This window comes from Scomber scombrus, chromosome 2 (genome assembly GCF_963691925.1).
Source record: "Scomber scombrus chromosome 2, fScoSco1.1, whole genome shotgun sequence".
Lineage (NCBI taxonomy): Eukaryota > Metazoa > Chordata > Actinopteri > Scombriformes > Scombridae > Scomber > Scomber scombrus.
The window spans coordinates 16728608-16754662 of record NC_084971.1 but is presented as its reverse complement, the minus strand read 5'-3'; the positions used below and the strand labels follow the sequence as shown (position 1 = coordinate 16754662).

Sequence of the window (26055 nt, the reverse complement as noted above, 5' to 3'; positions counted from 1 at the left end):
TCAGCACCATGAGACAGATCTTTGCACTCACCACTCAATCAGGAGTCACTCAATCTTCAGTCCCCCTCCGGTGTTGCAGAGTAAGTCTACAACCACTGGCAAGCTTTCTGTCATCTGCCTTTCACTACTGTCAGCATAGACTCCTGCCCCAAATGCCTTGTGTCCTCAGGGAGAAGCACAAAAGGTGATGGCAATTCTTCAGGTATGTTTGCGCACTCCAAGCTAGTCTGCCACTGGCAAAGAAGGCAGCAGCGGCTTAGCAACTTTCGAGCCTTATGATTATGATGAAGAGGACAACTGGCACATCTATGAAGAGGAGGAACCAACCTCTCTCTTTGAGGAGAAGCAGCCTCATTGAAACTTCTCCTGGAATGAATCAAACCATGTGATTGAATGACAACCATAGATGTGACATACGTGTATTTTCACATCCCACAGGAAATACCTGAGGTTTGCTGTGAGGGGAAGAATCTGTCAGTATTGCTGCTTCTTGTTCGGATACTCTGTGGCTTCACGCACCTTTTCCAAATGTGTAGAAACTGTGCTGAATCCCCCCCAGAGAGAGGCCAGTGAGAATCCTGACCTAAATGGACAACTGGCTAATCCTCACCTCATCACGACAGGAAACTATACCCCGCACAGCTCTGGTGATCTAACATGTCACACATTTTGGCTTTGCTATCAACTACATGAAGAGTGCTCTTCAGGCAAGCCAACAAATGCATTATCTCTGGGTGTATCTGAACTACTGGGGTTACAGTGGGGCTCATCGTGTCTCTGCTCAGCTGTCCCGTCAATCTAGGACTTCTCCACAAGTTTCAGTGATGGTTTGGACGATTGAAGTCACACCCAGCCTGCGATAAACAATGCAAGATCCAAATTCCTGGTCAAGCACAGAGCTCCACCAGGGGTCGCTCACTGGCTGTACGATGAGACTTGCTAAAGCTATGATGCCCCAGGTGCATGTCAGCATAAGACATTTGTCTAACCATGTCCTGGTCTTCCACCTCCATTTTTGGTGCTTGCTGCAAAGTCTCTGCGGGCACCATCTGGGTCCAATTGTTACTCAGTGGTCATTTTCAGCTTTGAGTAAGTAACGTATGATCAGACTGTGGGACCAGCAGACAGGAGGCGCTAAGGGGACTGGAAACTTGCCCTCTTTCGCCAGTCAATAATAGGATCTGTATTGCTAGTGATTCAGGCCCAAGTGGAAGGCTTGTTACTTAAGGGAGGAGCATATATGGGATAGACAGTACTGGCATGTAACTCAAGTTCTCTGAGCATAGCCCTCACACCACAGGCCTAAGTGCAACCCCCTATTGCTGTCTACATCTTGCTTAGAACGTGAACCTGGTTCAATCGCCTCGGAAAAAAAGCAAAACAAAACAAATCTACCTACTCTATAATATACTCTACTAATAAACTACAAAGCACCACAAAAGCATTTTGTTTAGAAATGTGTCAACAGACTAAAGCAGGGAACCACATTATCCTGCACATAATACGGTATCATAAACATGTTAACAAAAACTGAATGCTGAATTGCACTGGTATAATCACTAAGCCATTTTGAGACCTCACCTGTGTCACCTTTCTCTATTGCCCTGGTACTGTCACTGTTGCTGTCTACGTCTTTCTCAGCAGGTGGACCTGGGTCAATCTCCTTAGAAACAAAGCAAAACATTACACATTTAACTACTGATTAATACGTAATTTCAATAGGAGTGGATTTTTTATGCAAGGCGCGCTATAGTACTTGGAGTGACTTTTTTAGGTGGCCCGAAAACAAATAAAATCCCTCACCCTAGTGGGGTTAAAGTTATGCTCTACTCATTGAGTTACACAGGACCACAAACACACTTGGTATAGGAATGTGAACAGACTGAAGCAGGGAACCACAATATGATGGTGAACTGAATCTAATATCATCAGAACATTCACAAAAAGTATGGGTTACTGAAGGCTGAACTACACCATTATAAATCACTAAACCATTGTTAGTCCTTACCTCTGGTAAGTAAATATCACCCATCTCTGCTGCCCAAGTAAAGTAAAAAGGGTCCTCAGGTCACCAATGTTCTTTTTCCTTTTGGGCAGAATATTTAAGTTAGTCACCTTGTTAAAGTGAGAAGGTGACAATATTAAAACACGCTTGTGCACCAACACAGACACAGGCATACACTGTAACGAATTACCTGTAGAATTAACAGTAAGTTGCAGGCAAAAAAGTTGCCAATAAAGTCCTGTAAAATTACTGTAAAAATAATTACAGTATATTACTGGATACCTTTTTACAGTTTTTTGCTGTATATAAATTACAGCAATGTATTGTTTTTTCATATTAGAAACAACCATTAATTGTATTTTAGTTTACAACATTATCTTGTATTCCATTCAAATTACATGAGTTACCTGGCAACTAATGTTGCCAGTAAATAACTGTAATTTTTCATAATTCAATATCTTATTGTAAAATGTTTTTACAGTTAATCTTTGTTGGTCACATTTAGCAAATTAAGCACACTTTGATTGCTCATAATCCAAAATGTATCAAGACTACATTAGATTATCTTCAGCTGTTAAATAAAACAAGAGTCACTGCTGCAACAAAACAGAACATTTATTAATACTCAATACAGTGTAACGTGTAATAACTAACCAGACTTTTGGAACTTTGTTAGTGAAATAAAGTTCCATTGTCCTGTCTTTTTGTGACAATTCAAAGTCCATTAATTTTTTGAGGAGTGCAGAGACATGAAGGCTGACACCGCTGTTCCTCTTCTGCTGCACCTTCCCACTTCTTGGACTGATCCACTTGTTCACCTTTGTGCCAATGTTTGGGTTGATCCTGATGAGGCATCTGAAGTCACAAAATCAGAGAAAAAGACAATGAAATACATTGTTTACAAGAGACAGCAGAACCCACCAAGTTCTGGAGACAAGCTTATCAGTTTTCCAAATGTTCAAAACTGCAAAACAATGGAAATGCAGAGAGTTGAATAAAAATAACTCCCTGTTATTCATAATGGAAAATGTAACAAAATAATCCACTAGCATCCCCTTCGAGCACATACGTTTTGTCCATTATAACGATGGTCTCCTGATAAAGTGATTCTGATACTCACCGCAATTAAATGTTATCTATGTTATGTTATGATGTGTGTAACAAGAGGAACAATGTTCCTGATAAGGTGAAAAGTTTTTGGTCACAGTATTTATACAAAACTGTCAACTGACTTGAACCTGTTTATCAAAGTGCACAGAACATTTAAGATGTTAACAAATCAATTTTACATCAAACATTTATAAAAAAAATAAAAATAAATTGATGCAAAAAATACATACAGGTATACAGCATAAAAAACATGTTTTATGTAAAACAACAGACTGGGCAACTATGCACTATAGGCTTTCGCTCCAACAGTTTTCTAACCTTGAGGGTTTTAGATAATTTGCTGGCATTCCCTCTGTCCTGCAGGTGACGGGGCTAATGCACGTAGCTAGCGTTAGCTTAGCTTAACTTAACCAGTTTTTCGCTAGCTAACATATGCAAAAACGGTGCAGTCTGAGTCCCACACCCATATATTCCGTATAAAACACGACGAAGATATAAATAATACTAAGATAATAAAATGATGAAATACAGTCACTAACACAAATAAAGAAACATTATTCTTACCAACATGCTAGTTTTGCAGCTTTTTAAAATGAGATTACAGAGTAACTAAATATATCTAACTGAGTGGTATTTTAACATTTTAGTTTAGACGAGCAAACCAGGCTGATACACGGTCAAATTATACTGCATGAAGTTACTACTTGAATCACATTTTAATTGTGTAGGTTAATAACTTACTTACACTGACTGGATGGATGTTCGCTCTCCTGCGTCCGCCATCAAATGTGGTGTCCTGTTTCAAACCGCGCCTTCTACTAACAGTGTTTAACTGTAATGTATCGTTTACAGTCAGAACCAGTGAAAACACAACCATCCTGTACTTTTACAATGTGATACTGTGAAAAAATGCTTTAAGTTACTGTAATTATTTTTTACCCATAATGCATTGCAATATACAGTTACACCTTGTAAAATGTTAGAACAAGAAGCTACTGTAATTTTTTACTGTAGAAATTACAGAAATTTGTTACAGTGTACTTTAACTTATTCACACACAAGTTAATGCTACTAGCACCAGTTTGGTACTGAAGTCAGCGACTGATATGATTGAGAATAACCACACGATTTCAACACTTGTCTAGCTTATTTAAACTAATGAGGAGACAAATGCATATTGTACAATCAACACTGTCCTACAAGTAGACCATAGTATAGTTAGTTAACTTAGTTAGCTTGTTAGCTTCACAATCGCGGGTCACGTTATGTCCGGTTTTTCACTAAAATAACATGTAGACCTTGTTCGTATTTACACAGAATGGCATGGACTTGTTCGTGAATATATCACATTTGAATAGACAGTATTATGGCGTTTCTACAGTTTGTTTAACCCACCTGAATTAATGAGAAGTGAAGGTTAGTCAATCATTGCGGCGCCTTGTTTATTGGGGGACTTTAATAGTTGTAGCCAGAGCAGCAGCCTTTATCTCCTGTTATTAATCTACTGTATGGTGGGGTGCAGTGTACACAAAGTGAGGAGGATCCGGGAGGATTTTCAGTTAGTGGAGCAGATAAAATCACATACAAAAACATATTTCAGATTGATTTAAAAATTCCAATTTGACTGGAAGCCAAACGCCATACCTTGCCATACCAAAAGGACTGAAATGAAGGAAAACTCATTTAAGAGTTTAATGCTAAGTATCAGCAGAGAAGTGCATGGGTGTAAAGAGATCTGGATACAACTCTGCTGCTCTTTCATTTGTTTCACAAGTTTAAACAGTGTTAAATGTGAAAAAAGTCCTTTTCAATACGTTTTAAGTTCAGTGTTAAAGATGAGAGACAGCATCAGTGGGCACTGCAGCAAAGTTTTAGTATTAGTAGCGTCTTTTTCTATGCACACAATAAAAGGGCTTTACATACCAAAAGGTATAATGTATAGCGTTACACAGATGACAATGTGTGTACATCATTTACAGTATGTCATACACGATATTACTGTACATGTCAAATCTTACCACATTGTACAGTGTTGTTGTGGTCTTCATACATCAGAATATGACCCCCTACCTCACCCTGATCTGCATCCTCTGTCTCATAAGTCTGTGAGCTGCCCTGCAAAGCATCATGGGTCCTCATTTCAACTCCCTCTAATCCACTAGCATCAAGGGGAAGGACTGGTGGAGTGGGCTTGAAGGAGGCAGGTTCAGCCATCTCCAGAGCCAAATAAGAGACATGTTTGTGCACTGATTTATAATAATAATAATAAGAGATATGTTCTGAAAAGGAAACATACGTAATGAAAAAATAAATAAAATAGGGCCTAGAACAGAGCCTTGTGGTACTCCACAGGGGGTGGGTGCTGAGGAAGAGGACACTATCAATTCAAATAGAGGTTGATCAGTCTCAGAGGAAGGAGGCAAACCACTGATGGGCATCTCCCTGAATGCCAGCAACATGCATGAGGTGGTCCAAGAGGAAGGAGTGACCAGGCCCCTGTCAAAGGCACCCAAGGGATCTAAAATAATTAAATATGTAATTTCCTTAGTCTAAAAACAAGAACAAAGTATTTGCCATCCTCAGGAGAAATGCTGTAGAGCATCCTACAACTCAGCTGAAAGTTTCCAGTATGCTGAATTTGTCCAAGAAGGAGATACATGTAGAGAAAACTACTTACTCAAGAATTTTGGATAAAAACGAGGCTTTGAGATTGGTCAGTAATTATTAGAAATAGATGGATCAAAGGTTTTTTGAGAACTGAAGAGCAGGACCTTAACTGTGACGGATTGTAGGAGGGCGGTGATATCCGATATTGTCTGTTAGGAAATATTCACAGGTATCCAGGGTAAGGTTGCTTCATGATCATTTGTGACTGCAGGGTATCAGACACAGATCAAGTGGACTCAAATGCAGAGACAGGGACACAGGGATGAAGAGTTCTCAAGTCGTTTAATCGATCCAAAAGTCAAAAACCGGGAAATCCAATACACAGGCAGAAGTACAAAATCACTAGGCAAAACTCGGAATCCAAAAGGCAAAACTGGTCGATAACACTAGAAGATATATTGATATTTGAACGCTGGAACTCTGACAAGAAACTGAAGGAAAGAGCACATCATATATACCCTGGATAATAACGAGGCACAGGTGTAACACATTAGGGGAAGGGAGGCAAACAGGAGGGGAGGAAGCTAGACAAGACAAGGGAAAACACACCAAAATAAAACAGGAAGTAGACAAGACAAAAACTAAACCTACAAAAATACATTACAACACAACCGGGCCCTGACACAGGGTGTATTTATTGTATTAAAGTCCCTGTGAAACAGAAGTTGGAGCGTCTTCTAGCTAGCTAGCTTCTGTACTGTAACATATTTCCCAGTGGAAGAGAATAATTCTGCGATGTACGGTTACGAGAGATTTAAATCAAATCCTTCACATTTGATGGGACTACTAAAAAGTGGGCTTACAGCTCTGTGCCACCAGACCCAGAGTTTCTTTACACAGCTCTGGCTGTTGCTAAATTTGAAGATTGATTGATGGGTTGATATCATGATATAATTAGTAGAAATTAGTTGGTTCAAGCCTACATCAGCACACAGGTAGAAAACATGATTGGATTTGATGCAAGAATCCAAAGTAAGGGTTTAGCCTATATAATTAAATAGGTGCACTATATGACCACCAGGGTGTGATCTTAAAGGGTTTAAAAGACATATTTCATCTTGATTTAAATAAAACTTTGGGTCCATGGGCATGCTTGAAGATGATATCACAAAAATATTGGGTTCTCTCTGCTTTGACACACTGTTGATATTTAGCCAGAGAGCATCTCAGATAATGGTAGGACACTTTTAGATTTGTCTCCATTTATACTGCGCTCCTTCATTCCTTCCTAACCACACAAGTTATGGAGATAAACCATGGCTGAGCTTTGATTTGTGCTTTTCTAACTTTTAAGGGGCAATTGAGTTGAGAATATCGGTGCAAGTGGAGTTGAATACTGTGACCAATTATTCTGTGCCCGACCAGCAGGGGGGACCTTAATGAGAGCAGAGGAAAAGGCATCTGAGTACTGTCTGGCAGTAAGAGGGGTAATAGACCTGGAATAGTTTCCTGGCAGACTGGGTTTAGGAGTCTGGGGGAGAATGAGATGGAAAATATAATAAGCCAATGATCACATAAACCGATCTTGTTTATCTTGATGCTGTGGACCAAAATGCCAAAAGCTAAAATAAGGTCAAGAGTAGGACCATGTTCTTAAGCAGGAGCCATGACTATCTGGGTAAGACTGAAAGAGTCAGTTAAATGAAGAAAATCTCAAGCAATAGGTTATGGTTATCAGATATAGTAAGCATAACAGACAAAACAAATCAGAGAATTCTTAATTTAAAAAACGGTTAAGTTCAGAGGGTCTGTATATAAGTGCACAAAGAACTGGAAATGGCATTAAGCAGCAGTAGGTTAAGAAATGTGTATATTGGAGGACAACTCTGACTTCTCCAGGTGTTTTCCAGGTTTCAGTGAAATAAAAAACAAATTAGGTTAAAATAAAACTCGTTTAAAATGGTGGATGTTAGAGAATGATCAGGATCAGACATTTAAAAGTGCCATTTTTGCAAGAGGTGATGCCTGAGCAGCATGAGCTTGAATGAAAGACAAATCAGATTACATTAAATACATACATATTAGTATTGCTGTACTGTTGGGAATATAACCTGGTAGTAGTCATTCGTACTGGTACACTGGCATGCAAAGGGGGAAGATTGTAAGAAAGACTTTCTGTTTCCCTTTTAAAAGTACAAAGTGGACACGAGACCCTACCTGTAACAACAATCTGAATAGGGCAGGGCTCAACATGAATTTTTTCAAGCACTTGTCCTTCAGTCAAGTAAATTTGCCTTTCATTTGTACAGGCACAAAGTCACATGTCTGGGTAAAATGACAATTATGTACATTTTGTTTATGAATACAGAATTAAGACAAAAAACAATTCAAAGCATTCACACAGTATCAACATAAATTAAAGCCGCAAGCGGCGATGGCGGGCCCTCGCTCACCCATGCCACCGCGGGGCCTGAGGCATGGCGGGTCTGTGGCGTGAAGCAGAAAGTGAGAAAAAACCTGGAAGGAGGCCAAAAATGCAATGTTTCGTTCATCCAGTAGGGGGCAGTCACAGGTAGTTACACATATGGTCTGGTGTGGTCTGGTGTGTTCAGGGCGGCCACTCATCAGTCATGTGAAGTTTGGAGTGAATTGGACAAAGCATGAAGGAGTTATGAGAGGTTGATGGTTCATCCACCAGGGGGCAGTAGAGTGTAACAAAACACAAGCGGTTGCGTTCTGGGTGGGACAGTGATTACACATGTGAAGTTTTGTGGAAATCGCACAATGATGATGTAAAATATGGCACTTCCTGTTTCCATTAGGGGGCGACACGAGTGAGATCGCCTATGAGCGAATGGAGACGTTGAGGTCGGCACCCTGGACCTGTGTACCAATTTTCATGATGATACGAGTTCAATAAGGCCATCAAAAAGCCAAACGTATTTTCATGGCGAGGAATTGATGGTCGCCGCGTCGCCACACGGACGTCATTACTTGTAGCTTCACAGTCTTCATAATGTAGCTTCACCAACTGGTTCTGAATGAAGTCCTGAATGGGGCAAAGTATGTAATTTTAATGAATCTTAGTTAACTTCCTGTTACCACCGGGGGGCGCTATGCGTTACGTGGGAAGTTAATATATCGGGACGTTCAGGGCGGAGCCATCATCATGTCCAGCAAGTTTGAAGCTGATTGGATGAAGTATGTGGGCGTGAGAGCCACTCGTATGTACATGGCGAGCACGCCAAAGTTAGTTGAGCCCTGGCAGACACGCCCTTTGACCTACGGATGCGCAGAGCACAACTTAAGCTCAGCTAGGTCTGGAGATGTTGCGTACCTAATTTGAACTTGATCGGGCGAACGCTGTGGGAGGAGTTAATTTTAGGCGGGAAAAATCAAAACCAAAATGGCCGACTTCCTGTTGGGTTGAGGTCATGACGTCAAGGGGCTTTTTTGCATATGTGAGAGAGGTTGATGGTTCATCCACCAGGGGGCAGTAGAGTGTAACAAAACACAAGCGGTTGCGTTCAGGGTGGGACAGTGATTACACATGTGAAGTTTTGTGGAAATCGCACAATGATGATGTAAAATATGGCACTTCCTGTTTCCACTAGGGGGCGACACGAGTGAGATCGCCTATGTGCGAATGGAGATGTTGAGGTCGGCACCCTGGACCTGTGTACCAATTTTCATGATGATACAAGTTCAATAAAGCCATCAAAAAGCCAAACGTATTTTCATGGCGAGGAATTGATGGTCGCCGCGTCGCCACACGGACGGCATTACTCGTAGCTTCACAGTCTTCAGAATGTAGCTTCACCAACTGGTTCTGAATGAAGTTGATGGGGCAAAGTATGTAATTTTAATGAATCTTAGTTAACTTCCTGTTACCACCAGGGGGCAGTCAGCACATGTGGTGTGGTGCGTTCAGGGGCGGCCCCCCTCATCACTCATGTGATGTTTGGAGTGAATCGGACAAAGCAAGAGGGAGTTATGAGCATTTGATGGTTCATCCACCAGGGGGCAGTAATGGGATGCATGCAGGTGTGTTCAGGGTCAGTCCCTCATCACACATGTGAAGTTTCGTGGAAATCGGACAATGTTGATGCAAAAAATGGCACTTCCTGTTTCCACTAGGGGGCGATATGAGCGACACCCCTATCAGATGGAAGAGGTCTCCACCCTGGACCTGTGTATCAATTTTCATGATGATACGTGTTCAATAAAGCCATCAAAAAGCCAAACCTATTTTCATGGCGAGGAATTGATGGTAGCCACGCCCCCACAGGGACACCATTACTCGTAGCTTCACAGTATTCATAATGTAGCTTCACCAACTGGTTCTGCATGTTTTAGAAGTGGAATGAAGTTGATGGGGTCAACTATGTATTTTTCATGAATTTAAGTTCACTTCCTGTTACCACCGGGGGGCGCTATGAGTTACGTGGGAAGTTAATATATCGGGACGTTCAGGGCGGAGCCATCATCATGTCCAGCAAGTTTGAAGCTGATTGGATGAAGTATGTGGGCGTGAGAGCCACTCGTATGTACATGGCGAGCACGCCAAAGTTAGTTGAGCCCTGGCAGACACGCCCTTTGACCTACAGATGCGCAGAGCACAACTTAAACTCAGCTAGGTCTGGAGATGTTGCGTACCTAATTTGAACTTGATCGGGCGAACGCTGTGGGAGGAGTTAATTTTAGGCGGGAAAAATCTAAACCAAAATGGCCGACTTCCTGTTGGGTTGAGGTCATGAGGTCAAGAGGCTTTTTTGCATATGTGGGTATAATACATATGTGTACCGAATTTTGTGAGCATAGGACAAAGTTAGCAAAATTCCCTATGGGCATTTTTGGACTTTGTAGGGGGCGCTATTCCGCCATTCTGCGTCAACCATGTGCGACCACCCAAAAATATCGAATTTCGGATGAGGCCGGACGTCCGTGCAAAAGTATAAGCATTTTCGCATTTGGGAAAGGGGCGAAATTGGGGCACGAAATGTCGGAAGAATAATAATAATAATAATAATAATAATAATAATAATAATAATAAACATTACAATTTCAATAGGGCTTTCGCCAGGCGACTTGCAGTCGCCGCTCGGGCCCTAATAATAATAATAAACATTACAATTTCAATATAGCATTTTTCCCCGGGGGTCTTCCATACCACATGATTACTTGATTACTTGATTACTTTGGGGTCACTTGCACTTTGGGGTCACTTGCACGTTGGGGCATGAACGAATTTCAATAGGGCTTTTGCCAGGCGACTTGCAGTCGCTGCTCGGGCCCTAATTACTCACCTAGGGGAATATCACCTCCAGGAAATTATAAAGAGGAGCTTAACCAATTAGGAGGGAACAAGGTCACACATGTCCACAACAAACAGGGCAAGAGAATGTGTATAAGAAAATTGAATTTTTATTATTTCACAAAATACCATAAAATGACTCAAGTGTGTAATAGACAAATGCAGGTATCAAACTTTACACAGTGATGCAGGGGCCATATAAAAAAGCCAATAAGGCAGAGGAAGCTAGGGACAAGGCTGGGGCTTATCACAATTGCAGGGGACAAAAGGAGGGAGGATCTGAAAACTAACACACCATCGGTGAGACTGCACACCAATGAAGAAGGGGATTGTGAAAAGATACCACCACGAGGGGATTTGACTCCCGCATAGACTCCCACAGCACCTGTCCAGGAAAAAGAAAAAACATTTTTAAAAAAGCAGGCCCAACCCAGTTTGGGGCACCAATAGCAAATACAGTAGTATGACAATCAACTGCCTTTAAAAATCACACATATACACAGTTATCACACAATTTACTCAAGGAGAAAGAAAAATTAAATACACAAGGGCGCGGTAAATTTGGTTATATATTCGACATTCGCTTGTTTTTTTCTGTTTCTAACTTTAATAGCGTCATGAAAACTGCAGCAATTTCATCAAGGTTGATATTATTTTGTAGAGATCAGTGAGCCAGACATTTCACAGGTCTCATCAACTCACCAACCTCAGTGGCTGTGGCGAAAACTCAAAGGAACAGCGCTGAATGTCCTTCCGAGTACTGTGCGGCAGCCGGGGCGTTTAGGGACCGTCGTAAAATTGCAATATCTAATTTTTCCGTTTGGACAAATAAAAAAATAACAACAACAACACAGAAATACTGTCATTACCAGAAGGCTAAAAGTCTCACAGCATGTTATTATTCACTAATACTCAATAGCGCCACTATTTAGTCAGTTATTAAGCATTTTACCTTTTGGCTAATAACTCATGCACCGTGAGGCGTATCAAAACAATCTTTTCACAACCATTATCTCCCAGAAAATCATGTAAAAAAATATTCCAGAAACAATTAGTATCCATTGAGCATATTTTATGAATATTTCTCTGTTTTATTTTGAAATACCTCTCTGGAATTTTAACATAAACAACAATCTACTTCTCATATGTTTGTAAGGTTGGTATTGATCTTTCACAACCATTATCTCCCAGAAAATCATGTAAAATACCTTCTGTACCTCAACTCTTCGGTTACTGGCAGTGACCTCTTACCTTCCAGTTCAGTTCTCCTGGTCTTCAGCAGTCAGGTTCCTTTGAGGTCAGTGCACAACTACCTCTGTCAGAATTTACCACTCTTTCATATTATTGAGCATGCCTTATCCTCTCTCAGTCTGTCCTTGAGCCAGTATTGCCACTTCCCAGTCAAATCAGTTTCAGAACCAATGCCTGTACCTGTCTCTCAGTCTGAACCAGTTTCACCAACCAGTTTCTGCTAGTCTGTGACCATTTCTGGCATTGTCTATTATGTCCCTCAATCTGTGCCGGCCCTTCAGGCAAAACATGCACCTTTTAAATCCCATGCTTGCACCTGCTCCTCAGTTAGTGTCTGGGTCACTTCCTGTCTGAGCGTGTTTCAGTGTCTGTTCTTCAGGGGGTTTTCTGAGCCTTACCCCCAGTCTGTCTCTAACTTCTTTATGGCAGTTCTCCATGTTATCACCCCCCAGTTTCCTGCTATATTGGCCACAGGTCTTGGATCAGGGCTTGGTTTCTGACAGACACAAGTTTCTCATAGGCCCAGGAATCTGAGGTCTAGCATAGTTTCCCCCTTGCTTTTGTGAATCATGTGGCTACCCCCATGATCAGATTCCACGTTGTCTCTGGATCCCCCAGTGGTCAAGTCTCCCAACCATCCTTCTGACTGGCTCTAGCAGTCTGTCCTGCTGCTGTCCTGGCATGTGCCCCTGTATTAAACACTTTCAAATATGGAGCACAAAGTTATTGCTCTAGCTGTCATCTCTTCATCACAACCATAAGACCAAATTCTCAATTGACAATTGGAAATGTTTTCAATAGGAGTACGATAAGGTGTAAGCAAAACTTACAAAAAAACAAAAACACAAAAGGACCCCTCTAGAGCCAGTGTTTGGTTGGTCCATTCTGGGCTACTGCAGAAACATGGTGTACTCAGCAAAAGAGGACGTGTACCCTATGCTAATATGAAGGGCTCATTCTTAGGTATAAAAATATACTTTTAATACTGACTAAAAAGAGAGGCTTATCTTGGCAAAGTTTGTTCACTCAATGCTTCTGCTCTGAAGGAAACAAAATGCCCAAATATGCTAGATGCTGACGTCCTTTCGTGGTCTGTGTGTGCAAACCAAAATATGAGTTCTGAAGTTAGAGTCAACACAAACTTGGCATTTCTGTGCTTCGTCACTGATTGCCAGGTATAGAGATCAGCTGTGAAGGAAACCTGCAGCAAATCAGTCCATTTATCTAGATCATCATGCAAATGGGAAAAAGCTTTCAGTGTTTTTGTTGAAAGTACTGCATCTATCTTAGGTGGCAAAACATGGGAAGTTGTTGTTCTTGTTTTTTTACAAACATCTATGTATCCTGTTACGATAGTGCCAGTGTCTCCGTGGGGTACTGTTGTATTCAAGGTGGTAGATTAGTGGTAGTAAGAAACTACAAACAAAACAATAGAAGATAAAATTTGTCACAAACTTAGTGGACCAAAACTTTAATAAAACCCTTTATTGTGTTTGTCAAAGTCTGGTTGCCAGACAAAACTTACAAAAATTATCATTCAGATTCTACAACACATTTATACATGACTGTGCAATTCTGTGTTTACATGGATAGTCCCTGTCACCTATTCTCAAGTAAAGCAAAAGACATCTGGGTCAGAGTAACAGGAGTCAACAACATAAATATTTGACTTGGTAGGGAGGCAAAGTAATTGATTATATACAACAGCGTAAGTCACAAAAAATACATTAAACAGACAAAACCAACATTTTGCCGCTTCAATTTTCCCAAGTCAGTCATAAGTCCAGTTGTTATGCAGATATTTACAGATTCCGTATGTGTTCAGGGCACAATACTTGGGTTCTTAACACAAAAAATAAGTAAAAGGCATCATGAACTTTCAAATGCAAAAAAACTGTTTCCATTTCTTAACTGTTCAGCTAGAGCTGGAACTGATGACATTTGTGCACTGAGGTTCACAGAAGGCGCCAAAGCGCCCATAGATGTCTTTGGCTCGAACAGCAAAATGATAAGTGGAGCCAGACTGGAACTGGGTCAGAGTACAGGCCATAGGCAGAGGAAGGGCCTTCACCTCCCCAATCTTCTTCCAGTGCTGCTGAGCTGCATTGCTGTTAGAGTTGTCTTGATGGAAGGCATAAAGGTGATAGCTATCTACAGCTGCACAGGTCCGATCAGTTTCTGACACACACCAGGACAGCACAATACCGGTCTGACTTGGCACCAGCTTCAACTGAGGCTGCTGGGGATGTGATGTGCGTTCAGCCTCAGGCGGTAAGCGCGGAAGTGCAGGTGCAGCAGGGAGAGGGGGCAGTACCATGCTGGAGGCTCGGGTTGGTGTAGCAGTGGTTACAGCCCGGGATTTCATTGGGGAGTCCTATAAAAAAGAAATCTATTGTTATTGTTACTCTAGCAAAGGGGGCAAATATGATTAAACAGCTATTTCTTGGAAAATTAAATAAACATCTGGTGGTCATTCATACATAAAATGAGTACTGAATGTTTTCCATAAGCTGGGATAAATACATTCTCATACATAATTTCAAACAACTGTCCATTGAAACTTTTAGAGTAAAAAATCTGTGCACTGGACAAAGACAGCAATAGTAATTGTAGCTTTATAAGCAGCCTGTAATAGATCCACAAATTTGACATTTAATATTATATGCAAATAAAAATTACTGAGGACATCACAGATACATTATAGAATCACAAAACTGCATTTGCTCTGTGAAAAATATGTCAGATTCTGTTCCAAGTCCTCACCAGCGGGGGGCGGTGGTGGACTGTCAACTGAGGCTTGCTGGGAGGGTTCTGATGGCTTTGAGGAGACGACCTCGCTCCTGCACCTGAGGACAAAGTTTACATTAGAATGATAGATGTATAATTTAGATAATTACAAAATATATACCTGTCGTGCCTTTCTTATCTGTGTTTTTTAATGGCCGACCATTTTTACAAACAGAATAGTGCCCAATAGTCAGGCTTAACTGTTAACCATGGCGTTATATTTTGGACACAAAATCAAAATCAGTCTTTCGCGTCCTCAATATAATGTGTTGGTCTTACTGTTAGGAATGCTGATGGTTGGATGAGGACGCTGGGTTGGTGAAGGAGTTGCAACAGTGGCACTCTTCACTCCTGTCACTGGAGAGCATAAAGTATAACATCTTAAGACTTAAGCCAACTTTTCAATATATGACGGTATAGAAAAGAAATCAAGACATAAAAATGGATTATTATTGCACCTAAACCTTACCTTGCACATCATCGTCGTCCTCAGTGAGATCTATGACAGAACCTTTGGGACGTGCTGTGGGAGCAGCAGCTTTGGATGGAATGGATCCCGTGGCTTGGTTGTCTGAGAAGAGGGACAAAAGTATTGAGCAAGAGATAAATTCAAGAAAAGAAAACAGATGATGACTAATGACAATGTTTGGAGAATCAGGCCCAGACATTTTCCAGACATATAGCACACAGCATGAGACGTAAGACAAGTTCTCACCTAATGAAAGTCACAGACGTATGTAACTTAATGTTCTGCTTGTTCGACGGTTGTTTAATAAATTACTTGTACCGGCAGCGAGCAATTGTAGCCCACTCGCTTGCAGTGAATTTTCCAGAAAATGACCTACTGTATTCACAAATTGGGCTCAATCTGACATTACACAAGACTTAGTACTAGGTAGGTAGCAGGTAAAAGACAGTTTAATGCTCCTATGGTTAGAATCTGTATAACTTCAGGATTGCTGTGCATGTATGAAAAGGGCATCACAAACCCATAATCATCATGTCTTTATATGTCACTGACATTCGCAGAACTGACCAAATCTGTACAGATTTGTACAAGCTGCTGACTGCATGACTGCAGCTGAGATGACATTGTAAATATGTCCAAAAATAACAGCCTTGTTAACCAAAGCACACCCCTACCTGTCTTTGATGTCAGAGACGTCCCTTGTGGGGGTCCTGGAGCAGTGGAACCTGTTGCTGCTGGCCCAGACGTTGCAGGTGAAGAAGCTGAAGACATAGCTCCGGCTACAGAGACAGACTGAGCTGGAGTCCTGGCTGTGGTCACAGATACACCAGCATTGGGTGTAGTTATCCCGCCAGCTCCCCCCTGGTACATGGTTCGGGTAAGAGAGATCTGAGTGGAGGACATCTGGCCAGTGGAGGCCTGTAGCGCTGGGACAGTGGCAACAACGGGGGTAGAGGCTGCTGCAGTGGTAGTGATGGGAGCAGGCTTGAGGATAAAAGTGGTGGTGGAAGCAGTGGTTTTGGCCTTGTTGAGTGAGCTGGCTGCAGACAAAGAGGAGACAGGGAAGTTGACCAGCGTTCCCGCCTGGCCATTAGCCATTGACAAAGGCAGCTGGATTAGGAGCGGCTGGCCTGTAGCCATCATGCTGCTCCCAGGGGCTGTCTTCAGCAGCAGGGTGCCTGTGGGACTCTGAGTGGTGATGGCAGTGGCCAAGGTACTGGCGGCATTAGAGGTGGAGGTGATCAGCTGTAGGATGGGGGCCTGTGAAACTATGGCTGTGGAGGTGGACGTTGGTGTTGGAACTGCAGCTGGCACAGCTGATGGGGCTGAATTTGCTGAGGAAAATGGGAAAAACTTTGTTTCAGACAAGTGTTGCTGATATTTTCAACTCTGCCTCTGCTCACAGTCTATTAAAAGGTTCAAGTCAAAATAAAATAAAAAACAAAAAATAGTTCTTCATCATCTCCTCACACTGCTTATTGCCATTTAGGGTCATGGCAGATTAAATGATGCCCTGGTAGCCTAATGGTTTAAGACACACTGCAAACTGCACACTGGTGGTTCAATTCCAGTTGCTGGTGTGTTTCCCATGTTTCCAGTCTCTGTGCACTTTTGACAATCAAATTTAAGGAACAATGCCAAAAAATTATGGAAAAAAAAACATCTACAGTAGTTCCATCTGACAAACTCATCACACTAATTTAGTCTATTTTTCTAGTCCATTTCTCCGCACTGTTTGACTTCTCCCGCCTGTTTCCCTCAATTCCAAACCCATCCCTTCTAACTGAAGATGTAAAGTTTAAAAAAATATACACCTTCATTTTAAAAAAAGGATTAGTACTTCCCTGAAACAACTTGGCTGTTTAAAAAAAAAAAGAAGCAAATATTACTCAATAAGGAGTAAATAGTACATATGTTGGGGACTATATTCAGCTACAGACTTGGTGCTCTAGTGTGTGCTTGCAGCAGGAGGACAGTTTATGTAGGATCAACCAAAAATAAATTACAGTGCCAAGTGCCCTTCCTTGCAATGCCCAAGTGTTCATTGCAAGGAAGGGACATGCCACCAAGTGCTTTGATTACAGGCAACACTTTACAGGATTAATTCACTGCTAATCTTTTCATTTGCTGGTGTGGGCCTTATAAAGCATCCCTTATCAATGTCGAAGAAAATCACAGCATCCATAACCAAACCCATATCCCTCTGGTTCAGACAGGACCACTAACCATTGTCACACCAAGCGGTCCTTACCCCTTATCTCATCCAAAAGCAAAGACCAACAATTCATCCAGTAAAATGGAAATCTTGCTACTCACCAACTGTGTTGGACAAAGAAACCGTAGCTGTAGTCTGTTTTAACTCCATGGAAGTCCGGACCGGCCTGTTTAGAAAGATTGCTTTTGCTTAGAGTTGTTTAAGCTTACAGTTGATTATGTCCACATCAGGAAGACGACTGAACGTGTTATGGTGTTGACATTTCACTTTATTCCATTTCATACAGTCATCTCTGCACAATTTGTGGCAAGTTTCAACCTCATGACAAAAGTACATGTCTGAGTTTTCATTAAAGCATTAATCAGCATGTGTCAATAGGGGTGTCACGATTCTCCAAATCCTCGATTCGATTTTAAGGTCACGATTCGATTCGATTCGATTCGATTCGATTCTCAATCCCCTTTTTTGGGTCCTTTTAGCACAGATGCCCATGCCATTTTTAGACTAATCATGAGTGATATAATCTCCACCAGTTGTTTGCAATGTACCACACTAAGGCCTTACTGTCAAAATTAAATAATTTATTAGCAATATAATCTAAGAATAACTTGTTTCAGCAATCAATTGGAAACTTACTGTAAACAAAAGAATCATCTAGTGACCCTTTAGTAACTGCAGTGGGCACTCTTCATATTAGATGATATTCAAGTTCAGAATAAAACAAAAACTAAATTAAAACAACCTAATGTTCATAGCCATCCCTGATCAATAAAATGTGTTAACTGTCCTAACAGTGTCCTAACTGTATCCTAACAGTAGCATCTCTGGTGCTACAAATACTGTAGCGCTAGTTACTGCTTTAGTGCAGACATCCCAACTCTCCCGGATGTTCAGGGAGTGTCCCGCATATTGATAGGGGCTCCCTGACGCCCGCAAATTTGAACAATCTCCCGGAGCGAGCGAGCAAGAACGTGTGCTAGAGAGGGTCTGCGCGGCCGCGCGTGTGTTTGTGTGACTATCAATGCAGCGCGTGTGAGAGCAAAGCGTCCTTATCGCTCTGTGTTGCTGCTTATTAGACCAATCACACCCCCCACCGGACCGGCAACCAGTTCGAGTTTGGTTGATGTGTGTCCTCTATCAGCGGTTGCCATGGTGTAATTTTACCGGCTGCAGGTTCAGGTTAGAGGAGGTAATGTTGACTCGCCACATTTCAACACGTGTGTTTTTTCCTCTCTTGACTTGCCTGCAGGGTGACTTTGGGGGCGTGGCTACATCCTCGATTCCTCCTTTGATTTCAAAGGTCGAGATCGTGAGGTCATTTCGATCGATATTCGATTTACAATCGAGATCGTGACACCCCTATGTGTCAATGTTAAAGTGTGGTACCAATTCCACGTTTAGTGTACGTGTCACCAGGGATTACTACTCCTTTCAATATGAAATATGTTTTTATGAACGCTGATGACAATCTAAGTGCAATGAGTGTGATATTTAGACAAAATGTTTAGCTAATTCAATGACGCATTATGACAATTGTCCCAGTATGCTTCTGTTCCTGTTACATAAGACTGTCAAAATGACACTGTAGTTCTTTCATCATATTCTCGAAAAAACTCAGGTCTTCTCTTCACTCGCAGTATTTCATTGATAACATCACGAATCTCTCTCCAGCTGTCACAGGACAGTTCAGGGAATCGACGCTCAATATGCATTCTCATTGTCCTCCTCAAGTTTGTGGGCAGCGCCTCCTTGCCCAATAATCCAACATAGTTGACCTTGGCGACCCACTCACAGTAGACGTCATATGGGACTAAGTAGCGGAATATGTAAGATGCGTAGCGGTCAGCTCTGGGATTCCCTGAGCTTCTCTTGCAGTTGTGGTACAGCACTTTCTCCAAGTGGGAAGTGATTGTGCGGAGTTTAACGTCTGCTCTGCATTTTCCTTCACTGTATTCTGCCAACTTTTTTGCCATAGCAAAGTTGCGTAACACATTTTTCTGCTCTTCATCCTCCATTTGCTCTTCTTCCTTCTCCTTCTTGACAGACATTGCAGGAGTCTTACCAACAGAGGGCACCACCCCCTCTCTGGGCACCACAGCCTGCGGCTCCACTGTCTGCCGACGGAGCACGCTGTTGGGAGGAGAAGTGCAGTTTTAACTACACTCTGCACTGCCTGAGGAAACGCTCAGACTTCACATTGTAGAACGTCACAAGACTCAGGACCTGGACTCACGCGGGTGGCGCAGACTGGGAAGTGTGTTTGTTTATTCCAAACCAGTCTTAAGAAATATTTTGAGTGAAGTTAAAAGTTTTAAAAGTTGATCCTGACAAACCGAACAAGGGACATGGAATCTTGGTTTCCAAAAAGGTATGGATTTGGAGGATGTAAGAATTCCTTATTCATTCCATATGTTTTAAATTCAGTCTGTTAGTGTTTACAGATAGCAACCTGGGACAATGTCAACTATTCACGCAGTAAACAGCTCTGTATGTAGTACTGGCTTCAGTCCGGTATTGTCACGTTCATACAAAGGCCAAATTATATTCACACAAAATACAAAAGTGCACAGACTGCTGTATGATTCAAAGATAACATATGTAAATACATTTATGCTATGGATTTGATTAATTAAATATTTAATCACAAAATGAAATGGTCCAGCAAACCTGTGGGCTTGCAGTGAAGATATATATATATATAAAAAAAAAAAACTTCCAAAAACCTTTAGAAGGTCATTGCTAAATTCATAAGTTAAAATATATAGTATGGTTGGCAGGGATCTAGATGATAAATGGCTCTAGGCATGGAAACACTTACCGTTGGGCTTGAGGATTGTTTACAACAGTTGCAGTCTTGGCAGCAGTAGCAGCAGTAGCAGCAGCAGCAGCAGCAGCAGCAGCAGCAGCAGCAGCAGCGAGGGCCTGCAGGAATCAGACAGTGTGCCATCAGAACACTATTAGGTAGTATCACTTGCATACCAGATGCAAAGATTTCATCAAGTAACAAAAGAAAACCATTTCATACCTCCTGTTTCCTTTTGTTCTCTGATGCCTGATTGGCCTCTCCAAACTTTTTAGCTAGTCGAGCTATCTTGGCCTAAAAGAAAAAAAAAAGGCAGGAAGGCTTTAGATTTGGGCCTTGAGTGAATCTCAGCATTTCTTAACTACATATAACTATGAGCAAAAGAGCCTTTCACAATGCTGCACGTCTTTTCATTATAGAAAAATGTATTTAAATTAAAACATTAACATCTACTTACTTGAAGTGTGTTAATGGCGGTTTGGTGTTTCGTGGCACAGTCGATATTATCTACTCTGCCTTTCAGCTCTTGGAAATGTTTGTCAAAAATGGTCAGCTCCAAGACCCTCAAGCGTTCATCCACTAGCTGTTGCACAATCTGAGAAAGAATATCAGATAAGGGGGCAAAAAATTGTCAATTTTCAATATCCAAATTCATGAAAAACAGTTCAGTTAGCTTACACTTTGGGGATGAGAAGCAGGATTTGCATACAAACCTTTTCAAGTTTATGGTGACTGCCAGCTTTTGCAGTAATCTTAAATTCCAGTTGTGCTTCCAACTCTTCACGCTCCACCCTGGGTCTCTTACTCTCCCTTTTCACGCTTTTTCCATCTTTCTCATAACCCTCTGACAATGTGCGCTTCAGTCCTGAAGTGGAGCACTTGTCCTCTTGCACTGCTTGGGGAACAAAGAGAAAGACTGGTTACCACCCTATATGTGCGACTTATTGCCCTTAATCTCTTATGCATAATATGCTTTCTGTTTTCGGTCAGTCTCGGTTGAAGTAGGACCAAAATAAACAGGAATTCAAGACAACGTAAATAGCATTGAAAGTCTTCCTGTCTCTGATAACATGTTTTTATTTCTGATATTTTTATCACAGAAAGCCAGCCAACATAAATACATGTCACCTTCAGTGATGCAAGTTCAATTCACCTACAGGACAAGTAAAGCAATGACAAACTGGATTCCTATCAGAAACTATAGCCCAGTGACATGGCAGCATTAACAGGATTTGCTTGAGGTGATACTTTGCATTACCCCAAAACCCCATCTCAGACTCAAGAGGAACAGTAAAGCATATATTAGAATTATATTTTTATTTAGGGGCAGTAATGCAGTAATGCAACACAGCTTACTTGTTTGATAACTAGTAAGTGGTAGACAATATGTTTTGTTTTAAATCTGAACAAACTATTTAGCTTACATATATTTCAATATCTTGGGATACTTGTGTGTGTGTGTGTGTATTCAAAAAACACAATTTCTTGCACAGCATAATCAATTCATGTCTTAGGGAGGGAGTCTCAGTCAAGTCTGAGAAAATTATTGAAATGACATCACCTGTATGTATCAGCTCGGGCTTGAAAACTACAACTTTACGACAGAAGGCCTTTGGGACAAACTGTAGGTGTGGAGTTACCATACCAAGTTAACCAGGAAGGGAACATGTAATGAAATATTTTGACACTACGGTAAAAAGGGTATCTCAGTCTGCATCAATTTTGACCAATTATACGTCTCTTACAAATCATTAAAGTTGTGATACTAAATAGTTTTGTGTGTAATTTCAAGTTCTGTCTTATTATCGTGTAAAACAGCCCACAATTGCCTAGTACAGTCTTACTGTAATAACTCTCATAACCTTCCATCTCAACATAGGTTCAACTAGAGCTGAACATAAAGCTCTGCATGTATAAAATACTGAATATTATTACTATATTACTATATAATTTAGCTTTCTCTGGTTCATTTTCTCTTTGGATTTCTAAACTTCATCTATATGAAGATTATCTTGAAGCGACCTGACACATGTGATCTAACACTCTGTCGTACCTGTGTTAGATGGTGGGGTGGACGATGGCCGAGATGGCTTTGCAGTTTGTCCAGCTTCCGTTTTTTCCTTTTTGATCACCGCATTCACTGAGTCCACCTCCATCTTATCCTCTTTTACTGTTCCTTTCTTCACATCATCTTTGTCATCCCCCTCTTCTTTTATTTCCTTTTCCTGTTTTAGTTCCAGGGAAGAAGAAGGAGGACATGGAGGAGAGGAATCGGAAGTGGTCGATTTGGGGGAAGAAGGCTTTTCATCTCTTATTTTGGCTGCGGAGGCCTCAGCATCCTTGGCCTTTGTAGTGTCACTATCTGTTTCCATCTGTCCTGTGCTGTCAGATACTGAAGGTGGCGCAGGAGAACATGGAGCTAAACCTTTAACAGAATCTTTGGCAGAATCCACAGTGGAGTCCTCTTTTGTGGTATGTTCCTCCTGAGGAAAAGCATAAATGATTCATGAATGAAATTACGTTTTTAGGACTCTCAGTTCACATTTTGAACAAGTTCAATGTAGACCCAAGTCACTGATACTATTCGACAAACAATTTCCTAAAAAATTGTAAGCCTTTTACCTTTTTCTTTTCCATCTCTGGGATCGTCTCTTTTCCCTCCTGTTCCTTGGATTCTGTTAATGCTGGTGTAGGAGACTTGTTTGATGAGGGCAATGGAGAACCTTTCTTTTCTTCCTCCTCATCCTCGTCCTCCATCTTTTTCAGTTCAAAGTTTATAGAGTGGAATGGCGATGTAGGAGAGGAGTCCTCCTTTGCTTTTGGACTTTGTGAAGAGGCAGAAGAGGGGGACAGATTTAGGGACAGGAAAGGAGCAGGAGAGCTCAGAGAGGTCGGAGAAGCAGGTGATGTGGTTTGGGGAGAGTTTGAATCCAAGATGCTGTTTTGTTCTTTGTCCCCAACTTTTTGTCCATCCTCTTTGTGCGTGCCATTCATTAGCGGTGGCGGAGATGGTTCGGACAGACTCGGAGTTGCTGTCAACAGAGTGCTGTGAAGAGTCTCCAGTTGCTGTCGATCACTGATCTTCATGGTTTTCCTAGCACGGAAAATCTTCTTCTTCTCCTCTGTCACAACAACTTCCATTGCTGCCTGTGGAGTGACAAGGACAGATTAGATGCTATCAAAGATGAAGAGTCTGAGAAAGATTCACAACACCAAAGTGATGGCTGGGAGAGTAACAGCACAGCCTCTCCCACCTCTGAGTCTGCTCTGATGTTTACGCAGTGCATAGTAAAGAAATGGCTGCAACTTTTAAGAGGAAACACTAGAGGTCACTGTGGAGCCCTGTGTTCTTGTTAGTTCTTTTCTAGAAGGATCTTCTTTCACAGATCTGCATACCAAACCGGACGGTTCCCCGACAGCCTGTTTTTTTCTTTAAATTTGACTCGAAGCCATCACTGTTCTCTGGGGATCTGCCTGATTGCACATTGTTTTATCTGTCCTGAAGTAACAACACTCAAGGTGCAGCTCAGTGTGACAGAAACCCTGTTTTTAAATGTTAGTCAGAAAAGCTGTTCTGACAAATTCCCCTTGCTTTAATTTTTTTGGATTAAGCTATAGATTTCATGTTTACCTGAGCCCCAATCCAGTGAACAGAAATGACATTGAAGTTAACAACAGCAGCAACCCAACTGTCATCCCATCCCCCCACGTTCCTATTGGTTCAGTCCTCAGCGAATCAGAACGGTCAAACTGAGGCTGTGTTGGCAGCAGTAAAGAGGTTATGCAAAACATGAAGGATTTTCCGTACATAGCTTTGACTGTTGCACAAATTGTAGTTTTGGGGCTAGTTTTTTCATGTTCATGCATTTAATGTGCACATGCCATATTCACCTCTTGATTTTAACTGAGAGCACAAGCAACATTAGAAATGCATGAAAGCTTAGAAACTTAGCTGCAGTAAAATTCTCATTTTACACATAGTGGCAAACAAGAAATGATATGATATGCTGTTTTATTAAATAACATGCCATGCATACACTAAATTAATCATCTGTGAATCACTCACCTTCAAGCTGAAAGGATCCTGGTCATGGATTTACCAGAGTTCTTAAACAGAATTCAACCTGAGGGAAACACAGATGTTTTTTCTTTTAGTAAATTTTATATAATTGCTTCAGAGTCGGACTAAAATATCAAGTATGTATGAAATTCACAGTCTGTGCATATCAATGTGTAAACCTACATTTAGCTTCTCTGAATTGAGCAGTGATTCTCCCTTGAGCTGTAACTGAGACCTTAAGTTCAAAACGAGACATTTAATTATGAGGTCAGTAAGAATTTAATCAAACTGAATATAAGATTGTGTTGATGACAAATTAAATCCACATCTATCAATAATTCATATAATTACGTCACATTATAATAGATCACCCATTTGGACACAAAAGGCTACTATATGCTGGATATTGATGTAACTCTAGAGCCCTTTGATGTGCTGCATGTTAATGTTACGACAATCATTGTTTTATTATTTCATAAAGTTTTACGTTAGGACTCTTGTGTAGTAATGCAAAGACGTTTTTTAAATTTGTTAATTTGCAGCGTTAGGAGCATTAGCAAATCTTTTGTTTGTTATAGCAATTTGTGTGATGACACTAAAATATTTTGGATGTGATCACTAAGACATGATAATTTTACACAGGCTCCTTCCTATTCAGCATTTGTATTAAAACACAGCTTGATTTCAAAATACAAAGATGGTGCAATACAACAAAAATGTTTCCGGTGACTCAACAGCTATTTGCAGGCAAGAGAACCTAATTACAGACAAACATGCTAAGCAAAGCACACACAAAAGTAAACCAGAAAATACATCCATGGTTCAAATCACTTCATCAACTCATACTTTTAGTTAATAAAAGCTATAGTATGTTCAGCCAACACAAGTGTTTATTTTTCAGCTCTTAACTTTCGTCCTTTGCTCCTAAGATGAACCCAGACTGTCTGTTAATAAAACTGCACCAGTATAAAAAAAGGCAGACATATTTAAATGGTAGATACTATATATAATGTAAATCTGCATGCTGGTTTCAGCACAGGAACAAAGCATATAAAGCCAGTCACTATCAAAGTAATCTTTCAATCTTTCGTGGTGAAAGCATTAAAGCAACCTGCCTCAGTTTTACACTGTGAATTTGGTTAGCTTTATGGTGACTGCATTGCTGACCTGCAACACTGCAGCTGACAGAGTAATCTGAAAAGGCCTCATTCTTTACTTTTTCCATGTGCAGTTTTCAACTTGGCAGACTGTCACATGTGTGCGGAAAAATGCAACATTCACTGGTGTGGGATGGGTGTAGACATCACACTGTAAAGCTGAGCAGCACACTGAGACGCTGGCGCATACGCACAACACTGTGCTCAGCTTTCATACTAGCAAACATGCTTCCTGCAATGACCTCCAACTCCTTATTGTAATAGGATATTTCAGCAT

At 41.1% G+C, this 26055-nt stretch overlaps 2 protein-coding genes across 4 annotated transcripts in view; one reads left to right on the top strand and one right to left on the bottom strand.

Annotated features, from left to right (window-relative positions):
* The window catches only part of emp1 (epithelial membrane protein 1), a 163333-nt gene that overhangs the window by 124679 nt on the left and 12599 nt on the right, over nt 1-26055 (top strand). The gene's annotated exons all lie outside the window — the stretch shown is intronic.
* Nucleotides 13757-26055, bottom strand: part of atf7ip (activating transcription factor 7 interacting protein) — a 35511-nt gene continuing 23212 nt past the window's right edge. For 2 of the 3 annotated variants that reach the window (XM_062428869.1, XM_062428862.1), the window contains exons 2-14: nt 24628-24685; nt 23184-23708; nt 22615-23044; nt 21275-21456; nt 21019-21156; nt 20784-20855; nt 20577-20680; nt 17860-17924; nt 16218-16877; nt 15544-15645; nt 15354-15431; nt 15051-15133; nt 13757-14661 (exon numbers count right to left, since the gene is read on the bottom strand). In XM_062428869.1, the coding sequence (XP_062284853.1) occupies nt 14203-14661; nt 15051-15133; nt 15354-15431; nt 15544-15645; nt 16218-16877; nt 17860-17924; nt 20577-20680; nt 20784-20855; nt 21019-21156; nt 21275-21456; nt 22615-23044; nt 23184-23702 (2892 nt within the window). In that variant the 5' untranslated portion in view covers nt 23703-23708; nt 24628-24685 and the 3' untranslated portion in view covers nt 13757-14202. The remainder of the gene's footprint in view (nt 14662-15050; nt 15134-15353; nt 15432-15543; nt 15646-16217; nt 16878-17859; nt 17925-20576; nt 20681-20783; nt 20856-21018; nt 21157-21274; nt 21457-22614; nt 23045-23183; nt 23709-24627; nt 24686-26055) is intronic. The other variant, XM_062428877.1, reaches the window with a different exon arrangement.